We start from the raw sequence: 27933 nt of genomic DNA on the forward strand, positions 1-27933 counted from the left end.
TCCAGTCGCTTTAAATTCATTTCTGTCAGTATAAGAAAAAGTTTGATATAGCTGGGCTAGGAGGAACAGCACTAGATCGTAGGGGGTAATACTATACCCCATTATAAGCCATCCTTTATTTATTTATTTACTTTTTATTAGCTTACTAAATAAATCCGAGGTGTATTTTGCATTATTTATTTCGCGCAAACATTTTAAGACTTGGTAATGTTTGTAAATGGAATAAAGAGGTTTACATAATAAACTTAATTTCTCAAAATGAATTTTGATGAAGAGCTCTGCAAAGCACTTTCCACTACATCACAAAATTGCAGCGTTTTAAATGCATTTTAATTCAAAGAGTTAAAACTTTATAAACAACGTTGCTGACGTATGTATAAAGTTAAAATAGATTCAGAGACATTCTATGATTGTTGAAAATTTTCCCTAATTACTGTCTGAACTCATTAATCGTAGTCTGACCAATTTTATTCTCCACTTTCATTTGCATATTTAGACAAGTCAGAAATAATGTTGTGAGTTTGGAAATGACAAGCACCAAGAACTTCTCTAACAACACCCATTTTCAGAATCCCTAACTTTCCCATCCAGGTTTACCACGATTCCCATCAACTATATCCAACCCTGTCATCACCAAAATAACGTTTAGTCTAGAATAACTTTTAGATTGCAATTACCTAACCTTCATAAATTAAAAGACGCTTACGTTAACTACCGTACGCGTCCGGTTTGATCCCTACGTTTTGGCATCGGCAATGTCTCCATCTCTGACGTAGCCTTAATAACCGATATGGTGACATACTGACGTTGCTGCAAAGGATGGAGAGGTGAAGTATAGGGATGGGCCAAGAAGATATTCATGGATGGTTTTCCCCTTCGGCAAAGGACGATCCAATCTCATCCCGTTCGCTAATTGCCTGTCTGTCTTTCAAGTCTTCAACTTGAAACCACCTCCCTCCTGGCGGTTCACTTATGAATAAAGCCCTCATATCATCAAAGTTCCTCGTTGTTCTAACCGAGAAAGAATTGCCATGGAGGTCCACAGACGCTTAGAGAAGAAATGAATCCAAAGTTCTTCAATCTTAAAGGGCTCCACCGGCGGCTTGCGGACGAGGTAGCTTTGGAAGAGGTAAAAGGCGGTTTGCCCTTTGCACGTGTTAAGATAGAGACCCCGCAAGCCTCTGGTGGAGCCCTTTAACTCGAAAACAGTGGCCGGAAGGCAAAATGTCATAAAACATTTTCGACTCAAAATCAGCCAAAGAACATCCTCCTTAATTTATTACAGACTTATCAGAAACACTAGTATTGTAAGCGCTTACCCATTAAAGTTTCCTATCCCGCACAAGATCCATGATTATATCAAGAAGTGATATCTAGTTTATTGAGGAGAAGGTATAAGATGCCTAAGTATTCGCGCGCCATAGTTCCAGTCCCCCTTTCAAAATACAAGGGGGGACGTAAAAGGAGGCCGTGCTATTTCGCTGCCTCTCCTCAGTCGGAAAATACAAGTAATTTTCATCATTCGCGTCGCGCTGACGTGAGTTTTCAAGAACCAATGAGATGCTGGTTGTAATTTAGAGGCGGGGATTAACTCCGGACCTACGTTTGGACTGGAGATAAAGCTGGAAATTTGCACGGCGAATTTATACCTTCTCCCTAATACACTAGATATTACTTCTTGATTATATATATTTATATTTCAAATCTTTACTATAGGCTAGTTGACCTCAATAAATATAAATACAGCTATTGAAACTGAGCTTGCTTTCGAATTGATTTTGATGAAATATTTCACTGAAGTTAAGGATCTTTATGGAACCCGGTTATAGATACAGCGCGTTGCGTTATATACGGTATGTTGGACGATCCTTCAACCCGATAATAAATAAGGTTTAGTATATTATATAAAGTTAGGTCTCTTTTGTCAGCTCATTTGACCCGAAACAACACCCGCGCGCTAGAATATAACCCCCTCTACGTGTACCACCAGTGATACATAACTTTGTATTGATCAAGATATACTGTGCTAGGCTAAGCATGCAGTCGTTGATGCTAAATTAAGAACGAAGTGGGTCTAATAATGTGTTTAGAATATGAGAAAATTCATACATACAGCTACTAGGAATTATTACGAGCGTTGACATTTTCTCAAGGCGGGTTTTGTGGGAGGAGCTAGACTAGTTATTACGTATGACGATAATATATCACTGCGCGAGCCTAGGAGCACAGTGGCTATCAACCAATGAAATCGCAGAACGTTAGAATTATGACGTATGACGGATATTACTGAAGCCAAGCCCACAAAGTAAACATGGAGATATGGGGGCACAAGGATTCCTTTTAACTGTATGCATTCAAGAAAAAAGTCATAAAGTATTGTTTTTAGTCTAGCTGCGGTTACCATTAAAGGATGGAATACTGCATCGAGGCTTGTCCTAAGCCGATAGAACTATATCGCGAGGGATTGTGGTAAATATGGGCAGGGTTCTATTAAGTATTAGACGAGAAACAACTATCAAAAAGAGCTTTATGTATATGACCGATTACGGTAATGGAGGTCTCATGGGACCCCAAATTTGTATTAGGTAAGTCACTCGCTTTATCCCACGCTTTAGCTATCGGAACCGTTCCACATGGCAGGCGTACTTAGGGACAAGGCTTAACGAACAAGGTACAGTACACGTACCATATATATAAGCCTTCTTACTCTATAAGATCACGCGGCAAAAATAAAAGTACTCGGAAATGAACCAAGAGCAAATCAAAACGGAGTACGCATACTAATAATTATCTCCTGATTCTATTCGAAATTTCTCCTATAATTCTTGCCCACAATTTGAAACCTAAAAAGACGTGTGATAACTAGGCCTAATTTTACATTACATTATCACACTCCTTTTTGATTTACTCTTGAATTATATCTGTGGTTACTTCGTATTCCAATCTCGGTTGTTCGTTATATTTTTTTTGGGGTTGTTATCTTTTTTTGTTCTAGTTTTTTATTACGGTGCATATAGTGGGCCATTTTACCTGTAAAACGCGGTATAAATATGACACGCCCAATTTCCCATAATGCTCCGTTCGAGTCAATGAACACAGAAAGCGCGGGAAACGCTCCATAGTTTTTTTTGATGGGTTGTTATAAGCCTTGGTATTTGCAGAAAAATATAGAATCACGTGGAAGGTATAAAAGACAGAGTATGTATAAGACCAAGGCCTAGTAATCTTTTTTTTTAACGATTTATAGGACTATGGTATGAAACATTTTGAGAAATCACGACATACCGTTTGAAATCAAATAATTACAAAAAAAGATAGATCAATAAAAACTATAGCATAAGTAATATATTTACTCATAAGTGTACAAATTTGAAGTCGTATACGTTCTAAATGACCTGATCTCTCTCGACCTAGAAGAGTTGACCCGTTCAAATACTTCTTCCAGTTTTATTGTATACTTATGAGTTCGGGGAATGGATTACGTATTTAACTTATGTTTCCATAAATAAATAAATAAATAAAAGAGCACTATAATTCACGAATGTATCAGCCCCCCGCGTAGCAGTAGACGTAAATCGTTACAAAATGTATCAGAAACATACCGAGAAAAAAAAAGTTTATATTTACTATATTGAAGACAGAACCAGCGTTTCTTGAAGAAATGGTTCAGATATAAGTTAAAGAAAAATCCCCAATAAATATGAAAGATTTAAAAAAATTCTACAAAAACAAGCATCCCCTTTGTCACTCCAGACCTTTCTCCATGAAACTTGCATGGTTATATAGTTATTCGGGTATCATCAAGGAGAATTAAACTTTCGCAACCACTTCTTTAAGGAACCATGTTGAAGTCATCCGTGACAAGTTGCCGGAGCCTCTTTCTATCCAGGAGAAGGAAGATTTGGTATATCTGGGCAACCACTATATCAAGCGTGCATGAAGCCTAACTCTCACGGTCGGGGGTTCAGAACGGTTGACATTTCGATCAACGGGGGTTTTCCCGCAAAAAGGAAAAGAGATATTGAGAGATGAATAAGGAAGGAACGGTGTAAGGAAAGGCAGAGAGTGAGAAAGAGTGAAAAACTCTGTCTTTTTCTCTTTTTCCACTTGGTTTCTTTCGATTTTAACTCGGATATGTACCAAAAATATTTCACCCTTCAAAACCCAAACTTGTTCAAACAAGAGAGTCCGGACATAGGGTGTTCCAGAAAATGGAGGGTAATTTTAGGCCCCAAGTTCAGTGGAACTGTTCAATGGGGTAATCAATTTTGAGTCGAAAATGTTCTATACTTCAATGACATTTTGCAACGGTTCCCCATCTCCGATAAACAAGTTACAAACAATGGGAGTGCTTTAGGTTTCTTAAACAGTCCAATCTTATGTTCACAACTTAGAGGGTGTCCTTTGGGAGCAAAATATCATAGAACTATAGAACAGTTTCCACTCAAAAACTGATTCCCCATAGAACAGTTCCACTTTACTTATCCGGTCCTATAATTACCCTACCCTTTTTGGAACACCATGTAAAAGGGTTTACAAATTTCTAACGCCACTAGGCGAGACATCAAGCCAATAATATCAGGAACCGGAATAGCGTTAAAGTATAAAAGCGCGTGTCAAGTAAAAAGTGTAATCGATTACTGGAAAGCGTGTTCAGAGGGAAAAGGAGAGCGAGAGAGAGAGAGAGAGAGAGAGAGAGAGAGAGAGAGAGAGAGAGAGAGAGAGAGAGAGAGAGAGAGAGAGAGAGAGAGGGAGACAGTGCGGTACAGTTTAGTATAGTTTTCCAAAAACGAAACTAGCCCAGGCTGTATTGTATGGCTGGCGCAACGGAAATTTCGTGGTTTTACTTAATTTCCCTCGGTACCAATTTAGTTTCGCCGGGGTATATCCGTACAAAACGCGCCCCTAAGGTCCCCCCTCCACGTGATTAATACCGAAACATGAATACTTTAAAGTTTTCCCATGAAAGATTTATCCAGAACCGCAGTAATAAATAGCTTCAATGATTTTATTATTACACCTTTGGGAGTATGTGTATATGCTACTTTAAACCAAAGGTAAATATACCCTATAGAAAGTTAGCTAAGTTATTAAGCCTTAAATAGTAGTGTATTCCCTGGATGGTTTACAACCCACAACGAAGCTTTTTGGGTCATCTATTCAGCGCTCTATTTTAATAATGTCACCCTATCATTTTTAATTTCTCTAAAAGATCATTTGAATATTTCGAAAATTGAGTTCATTTGAATTGTTGAGGCATTCTGGGATTGAGTTAATTTATATTTTAATCTGCTTCAAGGAGATTATAATAAAATATTAAATTTCGCATAGTGCGACACCTGGTGTTGATAAATGAAATTAGATTTTTGGTACTCGCCAACGACTAGTATTCGTATACCGCAAGAGGGCAGTAAATAATGTTTCCATTGGCTCAGACTTTCCATTGGCTCAGAGAGAGCGTACACTACACTCCATTTACTTCCTGTAACTTCTATTTGCCCTTGCTTAACCGCACCCACAATAAATATTCTTGTAAGAAATTGAAGACATTACTATACGCTTAAGAAGCATATATATAAAATATATATTCAGAGAAAAATGCCCGAGGCACATTCGCTCCGTTAAAACAATTAGGTTTTTTTCTTGTCATATATATAAGAAGGTTCGAAGCTTCTACGGTATATACGAATGTAACGTAATTCGATATGGCATAATACCTAACTTATCTTTGGTCCTATAGGAACGTCTTTTATTAATGGTTCCGAATTTTTAACTTATATACTTTAACAATTTTCCTCCCAGAGCTTTTATTCTTCTTCCCGCCATTTGGAACTTTCTTTTTTAACATTAAAGATTTATTGAACTCAAGGGATTATTTTTTTGAGTCAGTTTAAATGGTTTTCCCCACTAGAATATCATAGACTTTGAAATAATTTCTAATAGAGGACAGGTGATGCAAATTGTTTTGCAACCAAATAGACAGTATCGTCTGCAATCAAGCAGACGACACTGTGTCCCTCTTTTGAAAAGAAAGGCTTATTAACATATGCAGTGAGGTTTCTCCAAGCTCCTACCTTTAAACAGTGTGCTTTTAAAATAATTAAATCTAGAAAGGTGAAAGCTAATCTTAATTTGCTTGCTTAAGACAAAGCAAGATCTTGCCCTGTTTTCCAACTCCATATCGGGAATATTTATAAGATCGACGAATAGAAAATTGACTTATCATACAGAAAGGAAAAGTCAATTTCCAACATCATTACGGGGCTTCATTAAGTTCCCGCGTTACTCTATTTTCCCCGTGCCACTCAGGTTTTTATAAGCAGTGTTTAATTAACGCTCAAAAATATTCTAATGTTCTCTGGAAACGCTTTGTTTTGAAAAGGCGTTTGACTAATATCTCCACTTTCCATGATTAGCTATCAAAATGTTCATTATCTCATGTAGAAACACAACAAAACAGTAACGTAAGTGACACGACTCCATAGTACTTAAGCAACTATATCAGGAATACATACAGCTACTAAGAATAATTTTGTAGCCATGTCCTAAACGTATCTAAGCGAGTTTTGCAGGAAGAGTTGGACTTATCACTATGTATGACAAATTTTACCTCGCGAATAATCTATCTCGTTGCCTGTTGCACCTTGCACGAGCGCATGACCTCGTGTTGTTAACAACCAATGAAATTACAGTTAGAAATACCTCAGAATTATGAAAGTTTTCAAGAAGCCCGGCCCACAAACATGGTAGATATGGGGTCACAATCATTTCCATTAGCTGTATATATTCCTATTTCTTTTAATGTGAAGTCGCATGGAAAACAATTTTTTTCATCACGAAATATACGAGAATTAACACTGCCAACAATTTTGATTGGTTCGTTTGAATAAGTATTACGTCATAGAGAAATGAGAAGATTAAGTCAAAGTGGCATACGCGGCTGGTTTCTGGCAGCTGTCAAATGCAAATGCCATAATCTATTCCAGATAAGAGTGTTGTTTATGTACAATTTTTTTCGTCCATAGTTAAGCCGATTATCGAAGAAGCTATTGGGCACGTCACACGTATTTGTCTAACGTTCGATAAAACCGAAGAATCTATATTTTTACAAGAAAAACCTACAGAACTGTGCGAGACTTTCATAAAATATGCAATATGGTTACGGGAATGCGATGTACATAGTCATTCATAATTAACGTCGCCGGAAATTAATTAATTTGGGAAAGAAACCGACCATTTCTAATGGATTTTTTTTCTCCTCACAAATAAATGAGAAAAATGTTATTTTTTCCTGTGGTGGAAAAGCAAATGCAGCCGTTTTCAAAATATGGTTAAAAATTTACAGAGCTTTTCACTGAAAGAATGTACCTAAAAGGCTTCGATTGTTATTGTTACAATATTATGAAACTTTCAGTTCCTGACTTACATGATTTCCTATATTTGTAAGTCATCATTCTTATTACTGAAAAATAATAATAATTGTTACTAACCAGCTCTGACGGCAATTTCTCGGCTAGCAATGCTTCCAACGATATTAGAAGCCAAACATCGATAGACAGTATCGTGGACATCCGGTCGAAACTGATTCTCGGCAAAGGGATGAAGGACCATTGTTCCATCGTCTCGGATATCTCTTAGGCCTTTGATTGGTAACAGTAATCGTCCATCACTCGATACCCATCGTATATCCGGTAAAGGAGATCCGGTCGCTTCGCAGATTATTTGAGCACCAGTTGAATTTAGAAATTCCAGGCGACTACTGGGTTCTAAGGTGAATCGTGGACCCATCATGTCGGCCAAACATTTTGATATCGTAGATAATACTGTAACGAGTAATAAAATAAAACGGAAAATTGAAAACAGGTTAACAATAACGTTTAGATATTAAAAATTCTCAAGATGTTATAGTCCTTTTGAACAATACCTAATTAAGCATTACACCCATTTTTGGACGCTCATAACTCTAGTTCTACTAGGAATACAGGGATTTCTTTTGAGTATGAGTCCTATTTGCCCCCCATCCAGCCATACTAAAAACTTGGGGATCGAGTAAACAGGGGTCAAGTAATCGAGGAAAATGTTCACAAACATACCCTCCTTAGGAATAGCATTACACCAACTTTGGAGGCTTATAACTCTGGTTCTACAAGAGATACGGTGAAGTCCCTTGAGTATGTTATAGCCTCATTTCTCCCCTTTCAAATGATACTAAATACTTTGGGTTTCAACAATTGCAGGGCCTGAGTAATTGAGAAAAACAGCAAACCCCTCCCCTTTCCCATTCAAACCGTCAACATCAACTTCCGAGAAACAGAATACAATGAACAAATTAAAAATACATTTTAATATATAACAACTTAAAAAGGTCCTTCATTGCGAAACAATTCTATAAATCAGTGCCTCATCCAACCTTAAATACGCCTTTAGTTAGAGACGGCAATTGTGGTAGATTTCTGTAGCGATTTGAGACATTAATTCTAGGCTAGTAGCGAGTACACCGGAGCGCGACGGGGCAAATGCTTCACAAGGGGTCACTAGAAATTGCGCAGAGCAGCCGCAAAATATTTTTAAAAAGGCATGCATCGCTAGAAATCCCCGATACTTTTGAAAGTAAAAATCCATTAATTTTATACAAATTCCCCTCCCAAAAGCAAAACGAGAACGAGACCCTCTCTCTCTCTTTTTGGTTTTTAATCGCTTTGACCTTCCATGATTCCGTTAGGGGGACATTACGATTTTAAAACGAGAAACCATGATAAAATTAATTGCTATTAAAAATGTATACTCTTATTTTTATTATAACCCAGGGAACACATTCTATACATTTTATTACTATTATTAATTCATAAGCCTTGGCATTTGGGGCTTGAAATTTATGCTTGAAATACGTAAATATATTTTATTTTCACTTTTAGGAAGGTATACCTTGCAATTTGAGTAAACCCAGGAACTTTTCCATACCAAAATAAATTTCCCTGACTTTCAAAGGTTCTCTCTGTAAATACTATTTCTGGTTTAATAAATCAATCATTGAAAAGTAATTGCAATTTTAATCTTAGTCTTTATAACATTATCCGCAGATAGTGGGTAGGGGAAAACCACCAAACTATAGTAGAATAACACTACACTCTTATATCTAAAGTAAATATTATAAAATCCAATAAAAAGTAAATATTAACTCCGGCGAATTTATAAATTTTAAACTTTAATCGTAGCTAGCCGAGTATGCGGAGTCGGAAATACTTTAAAGGCTTTGAGGTATGTATTGCGTCAAACTCAGTGGAAAAGATTAATAAAAGCCTATACTTTGATAGATACACGCATATAGAAATGGGGGATCGAAAGATTTGGAGGGAGAGTACTTGGCTGTTGGTGCTAGTGGTGGTGGGAAAATTCGTTATATTTGCATTGGCCCGGAATGAAAATAAATGCGGTATCGAGACTCGATATATTTTAAGCTGGCAAAATCCGACAGCGAGATAACGTTCCCAAAATTTCCCAACATTCCCCCCCCCTCCTCCAAGCCAGAAGGAATCTATGCTAAGTTAAATTCGAGGACACACGCTAGCTTTTCCAAAAATTTTAATTGAAAAATTGGTTTATATATAGATCAACATTTGAGACGCCAGAACTCTAGTGATTTAAAAGATACAGTAAAATGGCTTAAAGGAAATTATAGATACAATTACCGTGTATTCAATGGTGCTCATTACTTGGGTCTAAATCAGTTAGGGCTTTAGTAATTAAGGTTTGAAAATTTAATTAATTTTGTGTCAGATTTTTGATTAACTTTGAAGTGTTAGAACTCTGTGAATTTGAAAGATACGGCAAAATGCTTTCAGGATTTTATAGATCAAATTATCCTCTATTCAGTGGTAGTAATTACTTGGGTCTAAGTCAATTAGAGCTCAAGTAATTAAGGTTTTAAAATTAATGAAGTTTTAGCCACTTGTCAGAGCTCTGATGTTTAAAAAGATATGAAGAAATGATTTGAGGGTTTTATAGATCATATTGTCCTCTATCAATTACTTATCTCTACAATAACCAGAGCAGTAACTAAGGTTTCAAAAAAGAAAAATTGGATAGCTCGCGTATGGACTTTGAATCCTAAATTTCTCTCAGGCGTCTGCTATCTCAGAAACGCAGGATTCTTAGCTATCCTTTAAAAGAGAGAGAGCTGGAACTTGAGTCGAATACCAGCTCTCCGAGTAAAGAAAATCCATAACTTTAGGTATACACGTGAATGATTATATGGTTTAATATATATGCGGGCATAAACACAAAACGCAATCTGGATGCATAATATCGCAAGTTATAAAGATGGGCTTAATTTGACCAGTTAAACCAAAGTTACAACATATTCCCTTTCAGGTATAGCTTCGCCGAAAACCCTCCTAAAGCGAATAACACTGTAGAATACTCCAACACAGCTTATATATACAGAATACATACATAGGATATCAAACTCAATATAGGCCCTGATAACGTCGTGGGCGTGGTTTAAAAACAGGTACCTCTTATCCTGGTTTGCATTTAGGTTTATTAGCGTTGATTATCATTCAATCGGGATTTTAACTTATCCACTCTCTGAGGAAGACGTAAGACATTACTGGGCCCACGACATTCTCACGGTTTTACAAGATGCAAAGCCGATTCGCAGTAGAATCTCCACTGGGAGCTCATTATTTACTCGGGGATAGGGGCAAGTTGTATACGCTCCAATTGCGTTATGTGTTGCTTTAGGCCCTCGGAACAGAGTAGGTTCAATGTGTACCCCCCAATAAAAAAGTAACAGGGTCCCAGAATGGAAAGCAGGCAGGCCACTAGTGTTGATTCCGAATAGTCCCAAACTCCCAAAGAGGATTTAAATGGACTCAAATATTACTAAAAGCGGAAGTACATAAGGGTCACCAATCAATAGTTTGCGTATACAATACTAATAACGGAGAATATATACGGTGTTATAGTCCAACTTTGGCAATAGCTTCATTACCAAACAATATAGTGGCTTCCGCCTCTACAATTAGGGGGAAATTCTAAACATCAACAACTATACTATGACCAATTACTGAACCGAGAATTAATATTAAACATGAAACGTGGTCAAGTACTTTTTTAAAGATGAAAGCCTTCAACCCGCATCTTTTGTTAGAAAACAAAGGAATCTAATAATATTAAAATTACGCTTCCTTGTTTTACCAGTACATTAGAGTATAATTTGGGCTTTATTTTGATGCCAAAATAGTCTAAATTGGTAAAGAATCAAGGTAGATACCAATTTCAAAAAATATTTTTAAATATATCGTACATTGGTGTATTGCCGGTAAATGTTTTACAGGGGCTCGTAGGAAATACATTATGAAGTTCGCCCCTGGAGGTTGGCACTTCGAAAGTACACAAAATGATGAATATCTATTGAACCGAAAATTAATATTAAACATGAAACGTGGTCATGTACTTTCTTAAAGACAAGATCCTTACACCTGCATTTTTTTAAAAAACATGGAATTTAAATTTAAAAAAAAATCCTTTATAATTTTGAAATGATGCTACTTTTAATGCGACATGTTTTATTACAGCGCAATTTGGTCTTCAATTTGATCCCAAAAACCTCTAAATTGGTAAAGAATTAAGGTAGACACGAATTTCAAAAACTATTTATAAATATATCGTACATTGATGTATTGCGGGTAAATATTTTACAGGGGCTCGTAGGAAATACATTATTAAGTTTACCCCTGGAAGTTGGCACACGTTGAAAAAAAATTAAAAAGTTCGTAAATGTCACGTGTTTTTTGAATACATATTTGTTAAGCCTTTGTTTGCAAATTTTGAAATTAATTTTTCGCGCGCTTGAACAGCTGATAGATTAAGTCATGTGATTAGTAAATAAGGTCGCGAGCTGAAAGACCGTATAGATATTTATTATACAATAGATATTCAAAACTGACGTGAAAATTCAGCTTCGTACCATATTTGCGTCTCCAAATTTCTCCCTCGAGTGGGTGTATGGCTAATTTTGGATCAAAAGGGACCAAGCTTTGGAATACTGGTATGGAGGGAAACGGGACGCCAATTTGTCAGAGGACTTAAAAGAGGTTAATTTATAAAAGGAAGCTTATATAGAGCTATAGAATACCAAGAGCACACACTTATACGGGCCGGGCGTAGCTAACTACCGAAAGGGTGGGCCACTCGAATAAGGGCTATCTATGGAAACGGGGCTCCTGTCTAAGAGTTATTCAGATTAGACCGAAATTTACATTTTCCTTACACACTAAATCCTCGAAACCCCCCTCCTGACCAAGCTCTCGTATTCACGAATAAAGAATACACACTTGGCTGACTGCAAATTATTCTGATCATACATGCCTTTCTTAGAATGTACGACCGCCTATAGTACTGTAGTTTTTCAAGACCAGCGAGTGTTAGACATTGTTTTTAAAGGATGGGTTAGGGAACTAACTTAAAGGGTAGTTCTTTATCGATACTAAAAGGTCTGTATGCACTCTTTATCGGCAAGGAAATTAAGACAGGGATTCTAAATTTTATCTCAGAATTCGCTGTGTAAGAACAGGTCAAAGTGCACTGGTCAGAGAACTTGATAATCAATTGGTATTGCTTCTGTAAGTCGATTAAGTAGAGGTCAATTCAGTCTTGACCTTAGTTAAGGTTTGACCCCTCTCATTGAACAAAAACTTTTAACCCAGATGTATATATTAAATTAAACGTAAGAATCTCGCCTGTTGGCAAACTTTGGGACCACATCACCCAATTTCAACGTAAGCACATGCTGTTAGAAAATCCATTTAGTATTATGTACATTCATCCGCGGTTTGTATACATATACACTTATATATATATATACATCCGAATCCTTTATATAAGTTCCTTCCTTGTTGGTCGGGATCTCTTTGAAACCGAATACACTCTAAAACGGAAACCGGAGTTTTAGGATTGTTTCACGAAAGTAAACACACGAAGTGCTGTGTTTTCTATCGAAGAATAGAATATAATCTCTCAGAATAGAGAAAGCAACACAATCCTTGTGTGTTATCATGGTTTAAAGATGTTCGAAACAAAATGAAAATAGGAAACGTTCAATGAAGCGTACCTTTACGTTCCTCCTTCAAATATCCACTCCAGATTGAAAATTTATAAACCGTTTCTAAGCCTATATTTCTTTATTTCCCAGCGTGCAGTGGTTGAGATTAGAATACGATTTTATTTCTCTATAATAATTCAGCGCTGGTTAGACCCGAGCATAATCAAGTTAGTGATATGTTTCTAAATTTAGGCTTAGGTCTAAATGAGGCCACTAATTATCCCTAGACCTATAATTAACTATTCTCGATTATACGACAGTTGGTTTAAGTGTCTTCTATCTCTTAAACATTGTTATACGGACAAGGATATTAGAATATAGTATCCCATAAAAGAGATACAAAGGAGCTAAAGATAAACAGCGAATGTCATTTCAGTCTGAGCACCATACCAGTTACGGAAGTGTATTATAAACGAAGTAATAATTAGTAGAACAATGCCACCCTTTCTGGTCAAAGACATACACTGGTGCAAGGAAAAATTGTACTTCAATCTTATCAACTACCGCAAACTTACGTACGTTTAAGGATAATGACATAAAACGTATGGCAGCCTTTGACAAGTTACAACTATACCTCTACAAGGATACAAACTGTATACAGCATATATATTTTGGCGTAGACATTTTTGAATAGAGTTAATTGCTTGTAAACTTTCCATAAAGAGATAGATAGGACTTGGCAAGGAAATTCCTTTAAACGTTTTTCATAATCTAGTTAAGTGCATACAGCGTAGTCGATATAAGGTTCCAAAAGCAACAAGGCTATACACGTAGAATGAAGGCATCCTTTTAAGATGCTAGCGATAGATATAAACTAAAACTTTGGGAGCTGGATAGAGAGAAGTAACTTATATATAAGAAAGGGGCTTTATTTTATAGAGAAAAGGAACAACCTTATCGTGGAAATAATAGCTTTTAGGGACTAGCTTGACGGACTGGTCCTGCCTGCAATTTCCAAGCAAACAGATAAAATAAACTAGGCCGCCTATACTTTATCGCGTGTCCCTTTTTTTTCTTAAAACCCAATGGCTTCCAATACAATGTTTTTGCGTTTCATCATTTGTACCCACGTGGACGGATGGAATAATTATATAGTATTATTATTATGCATATATATATATATATTGTAGAAAGCCTCATCATATACATCTATATAATGAGAGTGTAATGTTTAAAGTATATTTGCATGTATGTTAATCAGATGGGACAACGAACAGGGCCATTTTGTGACCCACTTCATCCATAAATAGATTTGACCAGGGATAGATTTAATTTTAGAAGTAGGAATGGAGAGCAGAGTAGAGTAATCTGGGCTCGCGTCAAAGTCCCGGACCCCCTTCCACGGGACGGGGGGGGTATGAAAGAAGAGGCGGGAGGGTCATAGCGACAGAGGTAAAAAGGAATTACGTATTTTTCGCCGTCTTCATCAGCAACGTCATCAAAATGTAGTTTAAGTGAGCCAATTAGATAATTTAAACTTTTCGTTACGTGTTGGAGGGAGGGGCTCTATACTGGGCTATGAGTCGGACTGAAGTAAATACTAACCGTTCTCCATTCCTACTTCTAAAATTAAATCTATCCCCGATTTGACATAACATAGTTATACGCCTTAACCATTTTATAAAATGGAAGCAACTTATTACAACCTGTTTACTATCTTTTCTTGTCATTGAAGGGGTCTATACGTAGCCTTGTTTATCTTGTTTGATTTCTAACCTAAGGGGTAAGTTAACAAGAAAGAACAATCTTGTTCAACCCCGTTCACCTCGCTATATATGGCGATGTCGGGTATTTGAACCGCCTATTTTTATAAAGTTGTTAAATCGAGACCGCAAACACAATTTGTATTTGTTCTTGTAGTTCGGTGGTATACAGTGAAAAATAGAGTTATTAGAAACGCATGCGGGCCGGTACACCAAGGCTATTACGAACCAATACGTGTATCAAACTCTGAAACCATAAGTAAACGTAATTCTTCAATAAGTATAACCAAAGGAATACATGGATTTCTCTACTTGGAATCTTTGACAGGTCATTTTCTGGACCTTTCTTCTTCAATTAAAGACGTGTAAAAATGGTCACCTCTGGTACCCTGACGCCATGCATAATATATTAAGTAGTTTACCCTTTATCTGGTCATGGCATGACTGTTTTTTGGGTACAAACCATTCAGAATTAATTTGGTGTCAGTTTCCCATTAATGATTAACAGTTAAAGTACTTCCCGCCAAGCTTTACACTCTTCTGTAGGTAAACTATGTCCGATAACTGTGACCGTGCACTACAACTGGCCTTTTAGAGCGTCATTTCTTTAGTAACTTAGACACAAGCATTATTAGCTTATGTTAGTATAGCACCAGGGTAAATATGATGTTATTGGTTTTTTTCTCTGTTAAGCCTTGGCGAATGTAGGACTTGAAGAAGTTTGAGGGAGGGAAGCTATTTTGTTTGCTAACATACAGGTTGTTTCGCGATATTTGCTAAGAAGCTCATCGGCTCAAGGGGATTAGTCCCACCATCTCCCCTCCCCCGTTCGTTCATTCGATCGTTCGTTCGTTCGTCTGTCCGGGTTAAGGGAATAGGGGTATTGCGTGATACCCCTAAGGGGTTGTGATGACAGAAACGTTGTCGGAATATAGATGACCCATAATAGAATTAGGCGATCGCTTGTCCACTAATCCCAATAGGTTAGCGTTACGCGAGAATTTCTGTTTATAATGCTTTCAGAGTGGTAAATAGACTACAAAATGTTCTTTTATCTCCCATCTTCGATAACTGCACTTAACCGATGCAATTGACAAATTCTTATTCGTTAATTTAATGTACTGCATCCAAAAGGGTAATCATAGGACCGTAGTACATCGGGTTCTATGGAAAATCAACTTGGAGTCGAAAATGTTGTAACTTCTATTCCATTTTTTCCACAAGAGACACCCGTTGGGTCTTTAAGATTTCTTATTTTTTTCGTAATTAACTTTTATATTTCATAATACGGCTTCCTTATTCAGCACCAGCTTCGATCGCGTTCATTGTACAAAACCGAAAACGTGTTATAATAATCAAAACTTCTTTTTCTGTATAGATTCTTACCAAAAGCGGAGTATGTACGTGAACTAGATTAATTTCATTTCCAGCTAGAGCTGCATGCACTAAAAGGTTTCCCAAAGCTTAATCTCCGGTTTTTAAAAAACAACAAAAGCTTTAACAATAATAGTAAAAAAGAGAACTAACACGTTCCAACCTCGAATTTCTTTAACTCTGGCTTTGAAAAAAAAAATCTTTAAAAGAATTCTTCCGAAGTTGATATTAAAACAAGGGTGCAGCTTAATTTGTCGTTGGTAATTTTTTTGTTTTGGATGTTAAGTAGAGGGTAATTAGTGATGGAAAATTGTGAGTTCAACTTTCGAAAACGAAAAAAAGGGTTGTAACTGTGTTAGCAATACCAATTTAATAACTTTAACTCCAGATTAATTCACCTTATTCCCGATGCAAGTGCAAGGCTTAACGGGTGATTTTTAAACTGAAAAATCTTGGTTAAAATAATCTGTCGTCTGCTTGAAAGTTGAAAATATTGAACCGTTAAATTTCTACTGTGAAGCAGACTACGCATCAATTTTCCCTAGATTTATCAGATAAAATCGTGCTATAAAGAATTTGGATTACTTCCGACACGGGCATTTAAGTCAATCTATGGCAAAGTGATCACTAACAATCAAGGGGGTCATAAAACGTTACGTTGACCTCTGGCGAGTATTAATAACGGTACCTAACTATGTCCGGTCAACTAAGGGTGGAAATGGACTTTACTCACGTCATCGAAATGGACGTGTAGCATGTTGGAAACTGCCGAATCGACATTATCAGAAAAGCTCCAGGCCAAGGATGGTTCTAACAATGGCAGGCCAACAAGATCAGATCAGATCCTATCCTTATTGTTTTCCGTCTTCGTTACAATGACAAGCTACAGAGCGAGGGAACTATCATAGGGTGGAGCTATAGAGCCAATGATCAGAGAACTCAATGGAGCAGAAACATTTTAGACGATTGACTTCCTGGACGATGGCCGATATACGTACAACCATTTTCTACAATTCCTTCACGAGGCTTAGGTATAATTCTATTCCAGTGGTTAAATAGTCTAAATTTCTCGTGGGCGGGTACTCTTAGAAAATTGGTAAGTTTGTAACGTCTCTATTGAACTAAGAACAAAGGCCTCGTAAATTAACTGGCCCAATTTCTTTAAATGCCACCATTAAAATTAAGGTATAGGTATTATATGAAATTAACTCAATCTCATAATGGACGAATTTGATAATTAAAGTTATTAAATGATGCGAAGTATATTAAACCGGTTTTGTTTTTTAAAAGGGTCAAGGAAATATATACGTGATTTCTATATAGTTTCCCTCGTGGCGATATAAACAAATATGGTCTAATGGGCCGTGCATGTTTCATTGCTGAATTAATAATGAGCACTCTTTATAAGTAGAGAGTCCATTACAAGTATTAATCGCAAACTGTTCCCGAGTTTTTTTATACTGGTTTCTGTAGGCGTCATATACATTCGACATTTCCCGAGTAGCGAATATAGCCGAGGTTTTATATATGTATAACAAGCAAACGATTTTAGAGATCTTTTTGAACTTTATATATGGTAAGTTCGAGACAACGAATATTCGTGTTCATTCGGAGCGGGAAAAGGCGAGCGCGTAAAGATATAACTCATCCAAACTATTATTAGCGATTCGGCAAGTAGTCAATCGGAACTCGCCGAATACCGAATGCACGGTATTCACCTTTCAACTCTAGACTTTATAACTGCGAGTTGATCCCACTTCATTTAAAAACCAAGTAAATCTGATTCCAAATCATTTCAATTCAATTATCGTCTAATATATGTTTAAAATCGTATGATCTTCATCAATTGATTGTGAATGCGGTAAGATAAGAGAGAGAGAAGCCACAAAGGATGGAGTACATTACACGGACGTTCACTTATCTCTAAGAGGGGTTAGGTACCATTAATTTTCCTAGGCCGAGTTCCATCCCTTGGGTGTCGTGCTAGTATCGTATACTACGTGCTATCCGCGATTCAAACCGACAACGGTGGCAACTAGCTTAACTTTGGAAATCGAATATTCTAGAGAGTAGATCTCGGGCAGTTTATCTTTCTTCAATTTACACCCATTAATACTTAGTCTAGGAACAGTTGCTTGTACATAGCGTTAGGGTTAGGGTTCAATTTCAAGTTTGGAGATTGCCTATCTATACAAAAATTGAGTAAATGTATATGATATATGCTTTGTAAAAACAATGTCACATAACACGATGAAACCCAAAAGGTATATAACATAGGCATATATACAAACCTAGAAAGCACGTTACACTGCGTAAAATCCTTGTCATGATAGTCAGTAAAATCGGCATTTAAATTATGATTATCGCTTTTTTTCCAGAAGGCCTTTAGGGAACTTGTATTGGTTGAATCAACGAAAATGACAAATCACGAACGACGCGTGCTGCTAAAGATTTGATCGTCAATTTAGGGAACAATCCCGGAACCATAACTTCCTACTTCCACACGAGCACACCGCGAACACGCGACTGAAACTGACATCGGACCACGCCACTGCCCACCACCGGAGAAAGGGAGAGCACGAGGAAATTTCCGCCAAAAACTCCCGCCACTCGCCAGAATGGCGCTCGAGACATTTCCTTAAAGTACATACGCAACGCAACCTAAAACTGTTAAACCAAAGACCCAAAGTAAACAACACGAATTCCTCCATAAAACCAAAAAAAAAAAAAAATCAGAGAAATTTACTTTAAACTTGCAAGACTAGTTTTCAATTTAATTAAGTCTTCTATACACTTTTCGTTAGGTTTAAGAGTATTACTAAGGTTGCGTTGTTACTTTCTTTTCAGGTCTTTCTTGGTTCGTGATTGGTTGGAAGGGATTCCTAAAGGAATGTATATGATCTGCGAGTGCTGACGTATACCCAGAAGTTGGGCAAGTAGTGACGTCAGGTAATTGTGTGTGGGGGAAGGGGGGCTCTTTGGTGGGTCATACTCATACCCCGTTTTTCCCTGTTCCACGTATACGACATCCGAAGCAAGAAACAAAGCGTTTAAGCTAGGGCTAATAATTATTCCCCTTGTAGGTAGGTAGCTAGCTATACTTAGAGAGGAAACGAGCTAGTGGCGAAAAGAATTTTCAACAGCTTAGAAGCAAAATATAATATCTGCGTTAGTTCGGATCGAATTTACTTTAGGAAGTTTAGTTCTTAGCTGCTATATAATTAAAGCGTCTGATTATATTTCTACGTGACGTGCCAAGTTTTATGGATTTTTCGCGCCTTTTTCGGAATGGCGCGTGAATTTTTCATTAGGTTTTCTTTCCCACGTGCCAGTTAAAAAGTTTTACATTTTTTTATTTTTTTTTATTATATAGTTAGTACCCTTATCTTGGAATACTCTTTTTGTTGGAAGAAATAGATATTTATGTATTAAATAATTTACCATAGTGTACAAGCTAACCAATACATAAAGTTTGAACTATTGCCTATGTATTGCAACCATTTTCAAAATTCCACGACGCATACTTTTCCAGAAAAATGGGTTTAAGAAAATCTAGATGGTATCCCAAAATTTGGAACAGTAAAGGCTAAAATGGAACACCCCCTTCCTAACTTGGAACATCCCTGCCTAATTTATGGTTGTATCTTTTAGAGTCTCGCGGCTGTGTTCAAGGAATAGAGGAGTTTTCAATCTTCAAAATGATTCCTTAAAGTATTTATTTCAAGCTCTCAAACTTAATTTATGACAATTTAAACAAAAGATGTTCCAAATAAACGCTGTTCCAAGTTAGGGCTACGGACCCTAGCTTAAGCCATAACGTCCAATACGAAATTTTAATAGGTATTCTATTATTTATTAATAGCTTATATTATTTATTAATTTGTTGTTTAATTTAAAACAATTTGTAGTTACGTCATTTAGGCATTCTTTCGACTCGGTGGTGGTTTTTATTATTTTTTTTTCTTTCGGGATGAAGCCCCCAACAGCACCCCCCAAAAAAAGCCAAGCGATGCGCGTTGGCGTGAAAATATATATCTACGCTGTATTGGTAATGAGTTATCGACTAAAACGAGGGGTTCTCCACCCTTCGACAGCTATAAGACACCCACGAAACAGAAACGCAATTCAATACATCGCTATAGCAAAAATTTCTCGTGTAAGCGTGGATCCCCTTGGTTGATGTGACGGGCGGTGTTTCACTGGTGGGGGTCCTGATCTAGATTAGTCTGGTATGGCATGGCATGGCAGATCTCAAATATGCAAATGCGAAAACATTAGCGTTAACCCTAGGTCCCTGGCCGCTCGCTCGCTCGCTCGCTTCTCGGGAGGGTTGGGCTAGTCCTTATTTAAGGAAATTAGATACTTTATCTAATGAAGAACTAACTGCGCTTTATTTCACCCCAAAGTTTCGGCAATTTCGCTCGCTTTATGACTACGTTGAAACGTCATCACACATCAACCCCTTTGAGATCGAACGCTACAAAGTGCTCATGATAATTTTAAAGGAAGAATTGAAATATTTTTAATAAATAATTTTCACATTAATTTAAATTACTATCTCTGACTTTTAAGGCTACTCTATATTACCTTCATTTGATTTTACCTGATTATATTTTAGGTCAAATGTCAATCAATGTTAAGAACATGGATTTTTGTTAAGAATGTACAGTGTTTTTCAAAAGAGTTGTAGAGCGGGATATGGTTCTAGGGACAACCCTTAAACAAGATATGATTGGAGAGTTTTAAGGATAACCCCCTTAAACTCAAGTAAGAAACTGAACGACAGCGTTCATTAAATTAAGGGGTTATCCATAAAAACACTCCAATGTTAATCATAACTTGGAAATACGGTGTCTGTTGTGACAAAATTGGTCTCTTTGAATTGAATTTGAAACTGTAATTCGGTTCAACTACAATTACCCCTTTTTTGGATTAACAGCCTGTGTTTATTACATCTCCATAATTAAAAGTGTATACCTGCCTATACATAATTGAGTAGACATTCCTATCCTATCTGAGTGTTCCATCTCTCGTCACGGGTTTGTGGCATCATCTCTCCTTGGAATATACGGTAATGGTAGGAAAGGCAATCACGTTGCGGTGCCCCCGAGTTATTTAGTTAGTTAGTTACTCTTGCCAGTAAGCCTTCCTTGGTCCCTTTTTTAATCAAGGATATACCGTATATCTTCAGGGACGTTATCGTGTGGATCTCTCTCTCTCACTCTCTCTTGGTATCCCTAGCTCGGCTTCGTTAGTTCAGTAGCATTGTATGGTTATTAAGATCATATCCCTACCCCCCATAAGCAAGAAATACGAAAGAGAAAAAAACAACAATCATAAATGAAATAATTAGATATTAAGTTACTAAGAAAAAAATGGACGATCGTTCATTCGACTCGTGGTTGTCTCTTCAAAAATAATTCAGAATGTTGAGGGTTTAAAACTGATCAAAACCATGACCTTATATGTTTACTATTAAATTGGAATTCCCTGGGAAGATATACTTGGAATTCAATTATGTTACTTATGATAGAGACAATTTGATAGCGCGGAAATTAAATTGAAGCCAACTTACTTCATCGTTAGTTAGGTTAACTTTGCCCCAATTATTTATTAAGTGCGCTAATCAGAAGTTCATTAAAATACAATGTACAAGTTGGTGGACATCTAAGGACTAGAGGTAATGGTCTTAGTTTGAATTTTATTAACTTGTAATTTGAGATTTTTGTTGTTTGAAATCTAAGAATTAGAAATTTGAGATTTTTGTTGTGTTGGAAAAATATGAAACTATTCGTTATTAAATTTTAAGATAATAATTAATGTTAGAATTTAATTACTTCAAGAAAGGAACAATAAAAAAATCTGTTTTCAAAATTTAAAAATATAAAAATTTAAAATTTTGAGAACCTAAAGGAAAGCCAGCATTTAGGGGTTTTCAAGCCCAGGTTTACAGGTTTACAGGTTTAATTGTTCGCCGTACAATGGTACGCCCTTTTGAAACAGGGCGGCTCCCTACAATTGGGGGAGCGCAGCAGAAGTTAATAAGTCCAACAAAATGCGCAAATGTTGTGGTGGCAGCGGGGGACGGAAGTCTTGAGACCTATCGGTCCAGATAATGTGGTATGGACGAGTCAGGGTGGGCGCGTCGCCAGGCTTCATTTTTGGTCCACCAGGTCGTGAGGATGGCCCGAACGGCGTCGTGGTCCCACACGGAGCCCTCCAGACCTAGGACGACTTCCAACGGGCTACCACGATTGACATGTCGCCAATCGGAAGTCGCGGGGGAGGCACATGTCTCTGGACACGCCATTAAGACGTGAAAGACATCTTCGTCCTGGAGACCACAGAGGCGACAGGTGCGCTGGTAATCGCCGAAGTCGGCGCGGCGGACACCCGTAAGCAGGGACCCCGTCCGTGCCTGGAAAAGGAGGCCTCCTCCGTGAGAGCCATCATAGCAGGCCTCCACGGAGGGAAGCGCTTTAGCCCCGTAGTGCCGTAGGCTTTGCTTGGCGGAGATTGCGGAGCGCCACGTCCGTTCAGCGTGCTCGGTTGTTTCCCCGTCGACTTGGCTGGCCCAGGTAGCATAGGATGTTGCTTCACCCCTAGCGGTGCCGACCCCATATTTTCTATCCAACGCCGCGACGCGGAAAGTCCATGCTGTCGCTAGACCGTTAGCACGAATGGACTCGTACACTTGTTTGGCCAATCTGTCCTGGGGGAGGAACTTTAGGCGGCCGAGGTACCTGAGTTTGGAACGAGCTTCTCTGGCCTCCATGGAGCTCCAGCCCATTTCCCCTTGGATTGCCGCGTAAGCCGCCATCGAACCCGCGTTTATGTATTTCCTACGAGCCCCTGTAGAAAGGGTTTTCTCGCTGAGCTTCAATGTCCAGGGGTGAAGCCACCATACAGGGGTGTTTCAAAAATAATAAAAATCGCTTTTAAGGTTTATTTTCGCATTAAATTTTATTTCTTCGAGATTTCCGTGAGCGACACTATAACTTTCATTTAATATCATTAATTAATCGTAGCAAGATAATTAAAGGCCTCAACGGATTTCTCAGGACCTACCGCTATCTAAAAACATTAATATCAAAACGAGAGTTTGGCGTGTGTGTGTCCTATATAATTCGGAAAAATTACAATAATTAAAAAATTGCTAATTTTTGAGCGTAGTTGACAGGCGCGAAGATAAGGGGTTTCTCTCTTTCCCGCCAAAAAGCGGTTAACGCTTAAATTGGCGCCAAACCTTCCTCGAGGGAGCGATAAGGGCCTCCCGCCAAAATGGCCCAAAAACGGCGCTATATATTTTTCAACTAAGAGTGCAATACGGGTTAAGCTACACTCTGGCGCTTTTACAACGAAACAATTCAATTATAACAAGGAAGGCTGGGAATGAAACGGACTAAATTAACGAGATGGCGCGCTTCTTGGATGTCGTTACAGAAACGACGCGAAAGTGTCAGATGATTGTGTAGGCAAACCCGAAAAGAGACAGCTAAATTATAAGGGCGCCAAGAATAGTTTTACAATTGATTTCTAGCTATTTGCATTTAAAAAATATACGCCATTATTATTGAATATTTTCCAACAATTTGGACCTTTTTTGGGGCGTCACACCCTCAAAACTAAATGACCAGCTTTTGCAATAACGTTTAAAATAGTTGCAATATTAAGCAAATTGAAAAGTCGTCTGCTAACATAACATAAACTACTTCTTTGTTGACATAACTTGCCCCCAAACAAATTTAACTGTTAAACATTGTATAAAAATGAGGTTATAATCTAGTTTTAAAAATTTGGCGTGTACTACTGATCAAGAATTGGTACCAGACTTGAAACACCAATCATAAGTTTTCATAGCACAAGTTCAAGTAAGTCTTAAGCTTTTTCTATACGGTGAAAACCCAGGTTTTTTCGCGCGATTTCAACTTACGGTTATAAATTTATGGTACAGAAAACTTAGAATAATATTTGTTAGACTTGAATAGAGTTAATATTTATTGAGGTCGAGAAAAATATACTTTTGAAGGTGGGTGGTGGCAAAATATTTTTCAAGCCATGAATTTTCAACTTTTGAATTGAAAGTCTGGATGATTCGTGGCTCTCTATAGACGCTATAACGACACGCTCTCTCGCCCACAAAACCTATAAATAAACTTTAAGAAGAGTCCATACGGGCTTCATAGCGCGTATACCCACTTTACAGCAGTTTTCTAGTAATGCACTTTGAGTGCCTGGAAGTTTTAATAAATGAGAAATCTCCATTTTATTCATAGCTTACTACAGAGCAAGCAAAATCTCTTTGGTCAAATATTCTCAATTCGAAGAGCTAGTTTATTTATACTTAAGATTGTTCGAGGGACAAATCACTAGGGGACATTTGTCTTACAACAGATTTCTGACTTTCGATGTATTTTCTACAACGGCTACAACATCAAATACTTTCAAAGACTTTACCAGGACTTTCAAAAGATTTCAATGAGTTTAACACAAATTTTGAGTGATTTCAAAGACTTTTCCAGGACTTTCAAAAGATTTCAAGGAGTTTAGGACGACTTTCGAGTTATTTCAAAGACTTAACCAGGACTTTCAAAAGATTAAGGACTTTACACCGACTTCAGAGTGATTTCAAAAACTTTTCCAGGACTTTCAAAAGATTTCAAGGACTTTACAACTACTTCAGAGTGAATTCAAAAACTTTACAACAACTCCCAAGTCATTTCAAAAACTTTTCAACGACTTTCAAGTAATTTCAAAGATTTATAGGTACTGAAGTAAAGTGATTTGTAAATATACAAAGTTCAAATCGTAGAGGTCAAAAATACATGGGAGCATAATAATACGAGAAAAAAAGAGACCCGAATCTAGAATTTAAAAATTGAAGAAAAAGAATTTATTATTTCTTTTACTCTCTTTCAAATATATTTTGAACCTTTCTTTAAACTTTTAAAAATGCGTTACATATAAGTAGTATCCAGGGTAGGCTATAGTCAGTAGAGCTTTGGAAATCTTTGATGGTGGTATACGCTAGCCTTTTTATCATATCAGGGTATCTTTCTTTTCTCGTCTTTGAATTCAAACTCTCTTTGAATCAAAAATGTTTCTCCAAAGTCCGCGCCGTCCCTTAACCGATTCATTTTGATGTGTTTATTGAATTCTCTCAGGGGCCACCACTTGGGGGTGTGTATGGGAGGCAAGGGGCAGAGAAAGTCACCCTTTAAAGTGGAAATGAAACTAAAATATTATTACAATGAATTTATACGTTTCAAGTAAATCGGTTAAATAATCTTCTAGTCAATTTAAATCGTAATTGAGTTTAATTAAGTAATTTAATTTTGAGAGGTTCATATCTATTGGTATGTTGCATAAATTAATACTGGGAAGTAAAAAGTAGAGCCTTATAATAGAAGTAATCTACTGTTATAACCTCATTGAAGTAAAAATTATTTCTAACCTATTCCTTTGCATATCAAAGCCTCAATTAATTCAAATAAACCCAATTGTCTAAATATTTTCATCTTTTAGAGAAATCAAAAAAGATAAATAAAATCAAAATCTCCAGTCATAGAAGTTAGCAGTAAGAACGAAATGAAGACTTGGACAACATGGTAAACACCATACCCGCAATACACTAACATCACCAGCGACTGGGCCACTTACTACAGAGCTATATCCATTCTTATCATTTGTTTCTTACCAAATAATAAACAGGAATACAAGATATTGCATTTCTACTTTGAAAGAAAAGGCGTTACCCCATATAGGCAAGGCAAGGAAAGCGTCGTCGGCGGAGTGGTATGTATGTATGTAAAATGTCCTAGGGGAGGGAGAAGGAGGGTGCAGTCTAAATTGATTATAGCGAAACGGGGTATGGTGAGAAAGCGCGGGAGAAATGAGGCGTGTCAGATTATTCGAGATGCGTCAAATGCGAACGCCATTCCCCTCTAATCTCATCTTCTGAAAGCGACCCAATACATCATCCGTTAGTTTCTCGGCACCCTCATTCGCCCCCCCCCCATTTTGTACTTGCTTCCACACGCGTCTATTTCCCCTTTTAGTTAGCACGTCTTCTTTTTAGTTAGAACAGACAACCTTACGGGTTCGAATCCTGCAGGCTGGCGGGAAGTGCAATAGTGCATGCGCTTTTCCTATTGGTGATACCGTTTTGGTAAGAGATGCTGGGAAGTTCTTTGACTATGTTAAGGTCAACGATACCCAATACTTGGGGTCACAACAATCAGGGCCCGAGTAATAAATAAAAATGTTCATAGACGTCCTCTCTAAAGGGTTAACATGTTTTTTAAGGCCTCAACTTTGGAGGATCATAACTCTGATTCTGTAAGTGTTACTGGAAAATAATTAGAGTATGTTATAGCCCCATTTCTCTCCTATTCAACGATACCCAAAACTTGGGGTCACAATAATCAGGGCCCGAGTAATTAAGAAAAATGTTAATAGACGTCCTTTCCAAAGTGTTAACATGTGTTTTTTTAGACCTCAACTTTGAAGGGGTCATAACTCTGGTTCTGTAAGAGTTTCTGGTAAATCATTATAGTATGTCAGAGCCCCATTTCTCTCCTTTTCAACGATACCTAATACTTGCGGGTTAAATCAATTAGGGACAGAGTAATTAAGCAAAATATTCATAAGCATTTCTCCTCACAAGATTAACGATGTCTGCCTTAGCAAATGTAGTAGCTTGAAGTTGCGAACTCATGCAGTAGGTTTAAACTTGTAGGTTTTAAATCTACTTCTATAGAAAGCCGACTTGTAAGAACACGATACACACATACAGGCTTCACGGAAGAATGATTTTCGTGTCTTGTTATTTTCCTATACCTAATGAGGTCATTTCGTAGAAAGGATTTGGGATTTCTCCGCGACCATCTCTGGCTCTCTCTCTCTCTTAGTTCCTCCAAGAACCATTCGCCTTGCCAAAAATCTTAGTATCTTTTACTATCATCTTTCTACTGTCGTTTCATCCCACCCACTCACTCGCCCTGTTTCTTATCCCCATCTTAATTTTATTCAAAAAATGTTTTTCGAAATGTCTTACGGCCGGCCTGCGTTGTAAATAAAAAAATTCTTAACACCCATAATCTTACTGGAGAAATCTTTTATGGATTAATAATGTCACACACAAGTAGCTTGCAAGCTTCCCAAACTTATGGCCTGTTTCTCATTTTTTTTTCTTTTCGTTTTCTTTAAGAAAGAAGGCTGCTTTTTATGACCCTAACAGATACTGTGGTTTGCTATATACACTTTAAAGGGGTAGATAAAGTATAGATATGTAATAACATTAAAGGCATGGACCTTAATAATATATGGGGTTGGGAAAATTAGAAGAGGGGTTGCTGGCTTGCTTCGTCGATACAAAAATCGGTATGAGCAATCGGAAAAGAAATTAAGATTAGCGTTAGTTCTATCAACGGACATTCAGAGATGCAGTGTTTAAAGCTAGGAATGCAAGTGGAAACGAAGGATATGTATTTGGTTCTGGTTGGTACATCCAAGGAAGATGGAGATAGGGAAGTGGGCCAAAAATCCCGTTTTCGGCTTGGATGTGCATGTGCGCACTTTTCTCGCGCATCGTGCTGAGGATAGGCGGCACTACTGGTTTCCAACCGAGACTGCGCAGTTCAAACTAACGCCGAATATAAGTCACGTGACCTGCTACATTTCGTGAAGAGAGATTCCTATACTGACCAAACTTCCCTACCTCCATCTTCAGAAAACTTTCTATAAGACAAG

At 37.4% G+C, this 27933-nt stretch overlaps 1 protein-coding gene across 3 annotated transcripts in view; it reads right to left on the bottom strand.

Moving 5' to 3' along the window:
* Window positions 1-27933, bottom strand: part of LOC149654340 (cell adhesion molecule Dscam1-like) — a 57850-nt gene that overhangs the window by 25970 nt on the left and 3947 nt on the right. For 2 of the 3 annotated variants that reach the window (XM_089845808.1, XM_089845807.1), the window contains exons 1-2: window positions 18474-18713; window positions 7491-7823 (exon numbers count right to left, since the gene is read on the bottom strand). In XM_089845808.1, coding sequence (XP_089701934.1) covers window positions 7491-7823; window positions 18474-18531 — 391 coding nt within the window. In that variant the 5' untranslated portion in view covers window positions 18532-18713. Of the gene's footprint in view, window positions 1-7490; window positions 7824-18473; window positions 18714-27933 lie in introns of those variants that run through there. The other variant, XM_089845809.1, reaches the window with a different exon arrangement.

The sequence above is a fragment of the Phalangium opilio genome, unplaced genomic scaffold (genome assembly GCF_054372755.1).
Source record: "Phalangium opilio isolate 3A_F unplaced genomic scaffold, DU_Popi_V2 ptg000079l_1, whole genome shotgun sequence".
Classification (NCBI taxonomy): Eukaryota; Metazoa; Arthropoda; class Arachnida; order Opiliones; family Phalangiidae; genus Phalangium; species Phalangium opilio.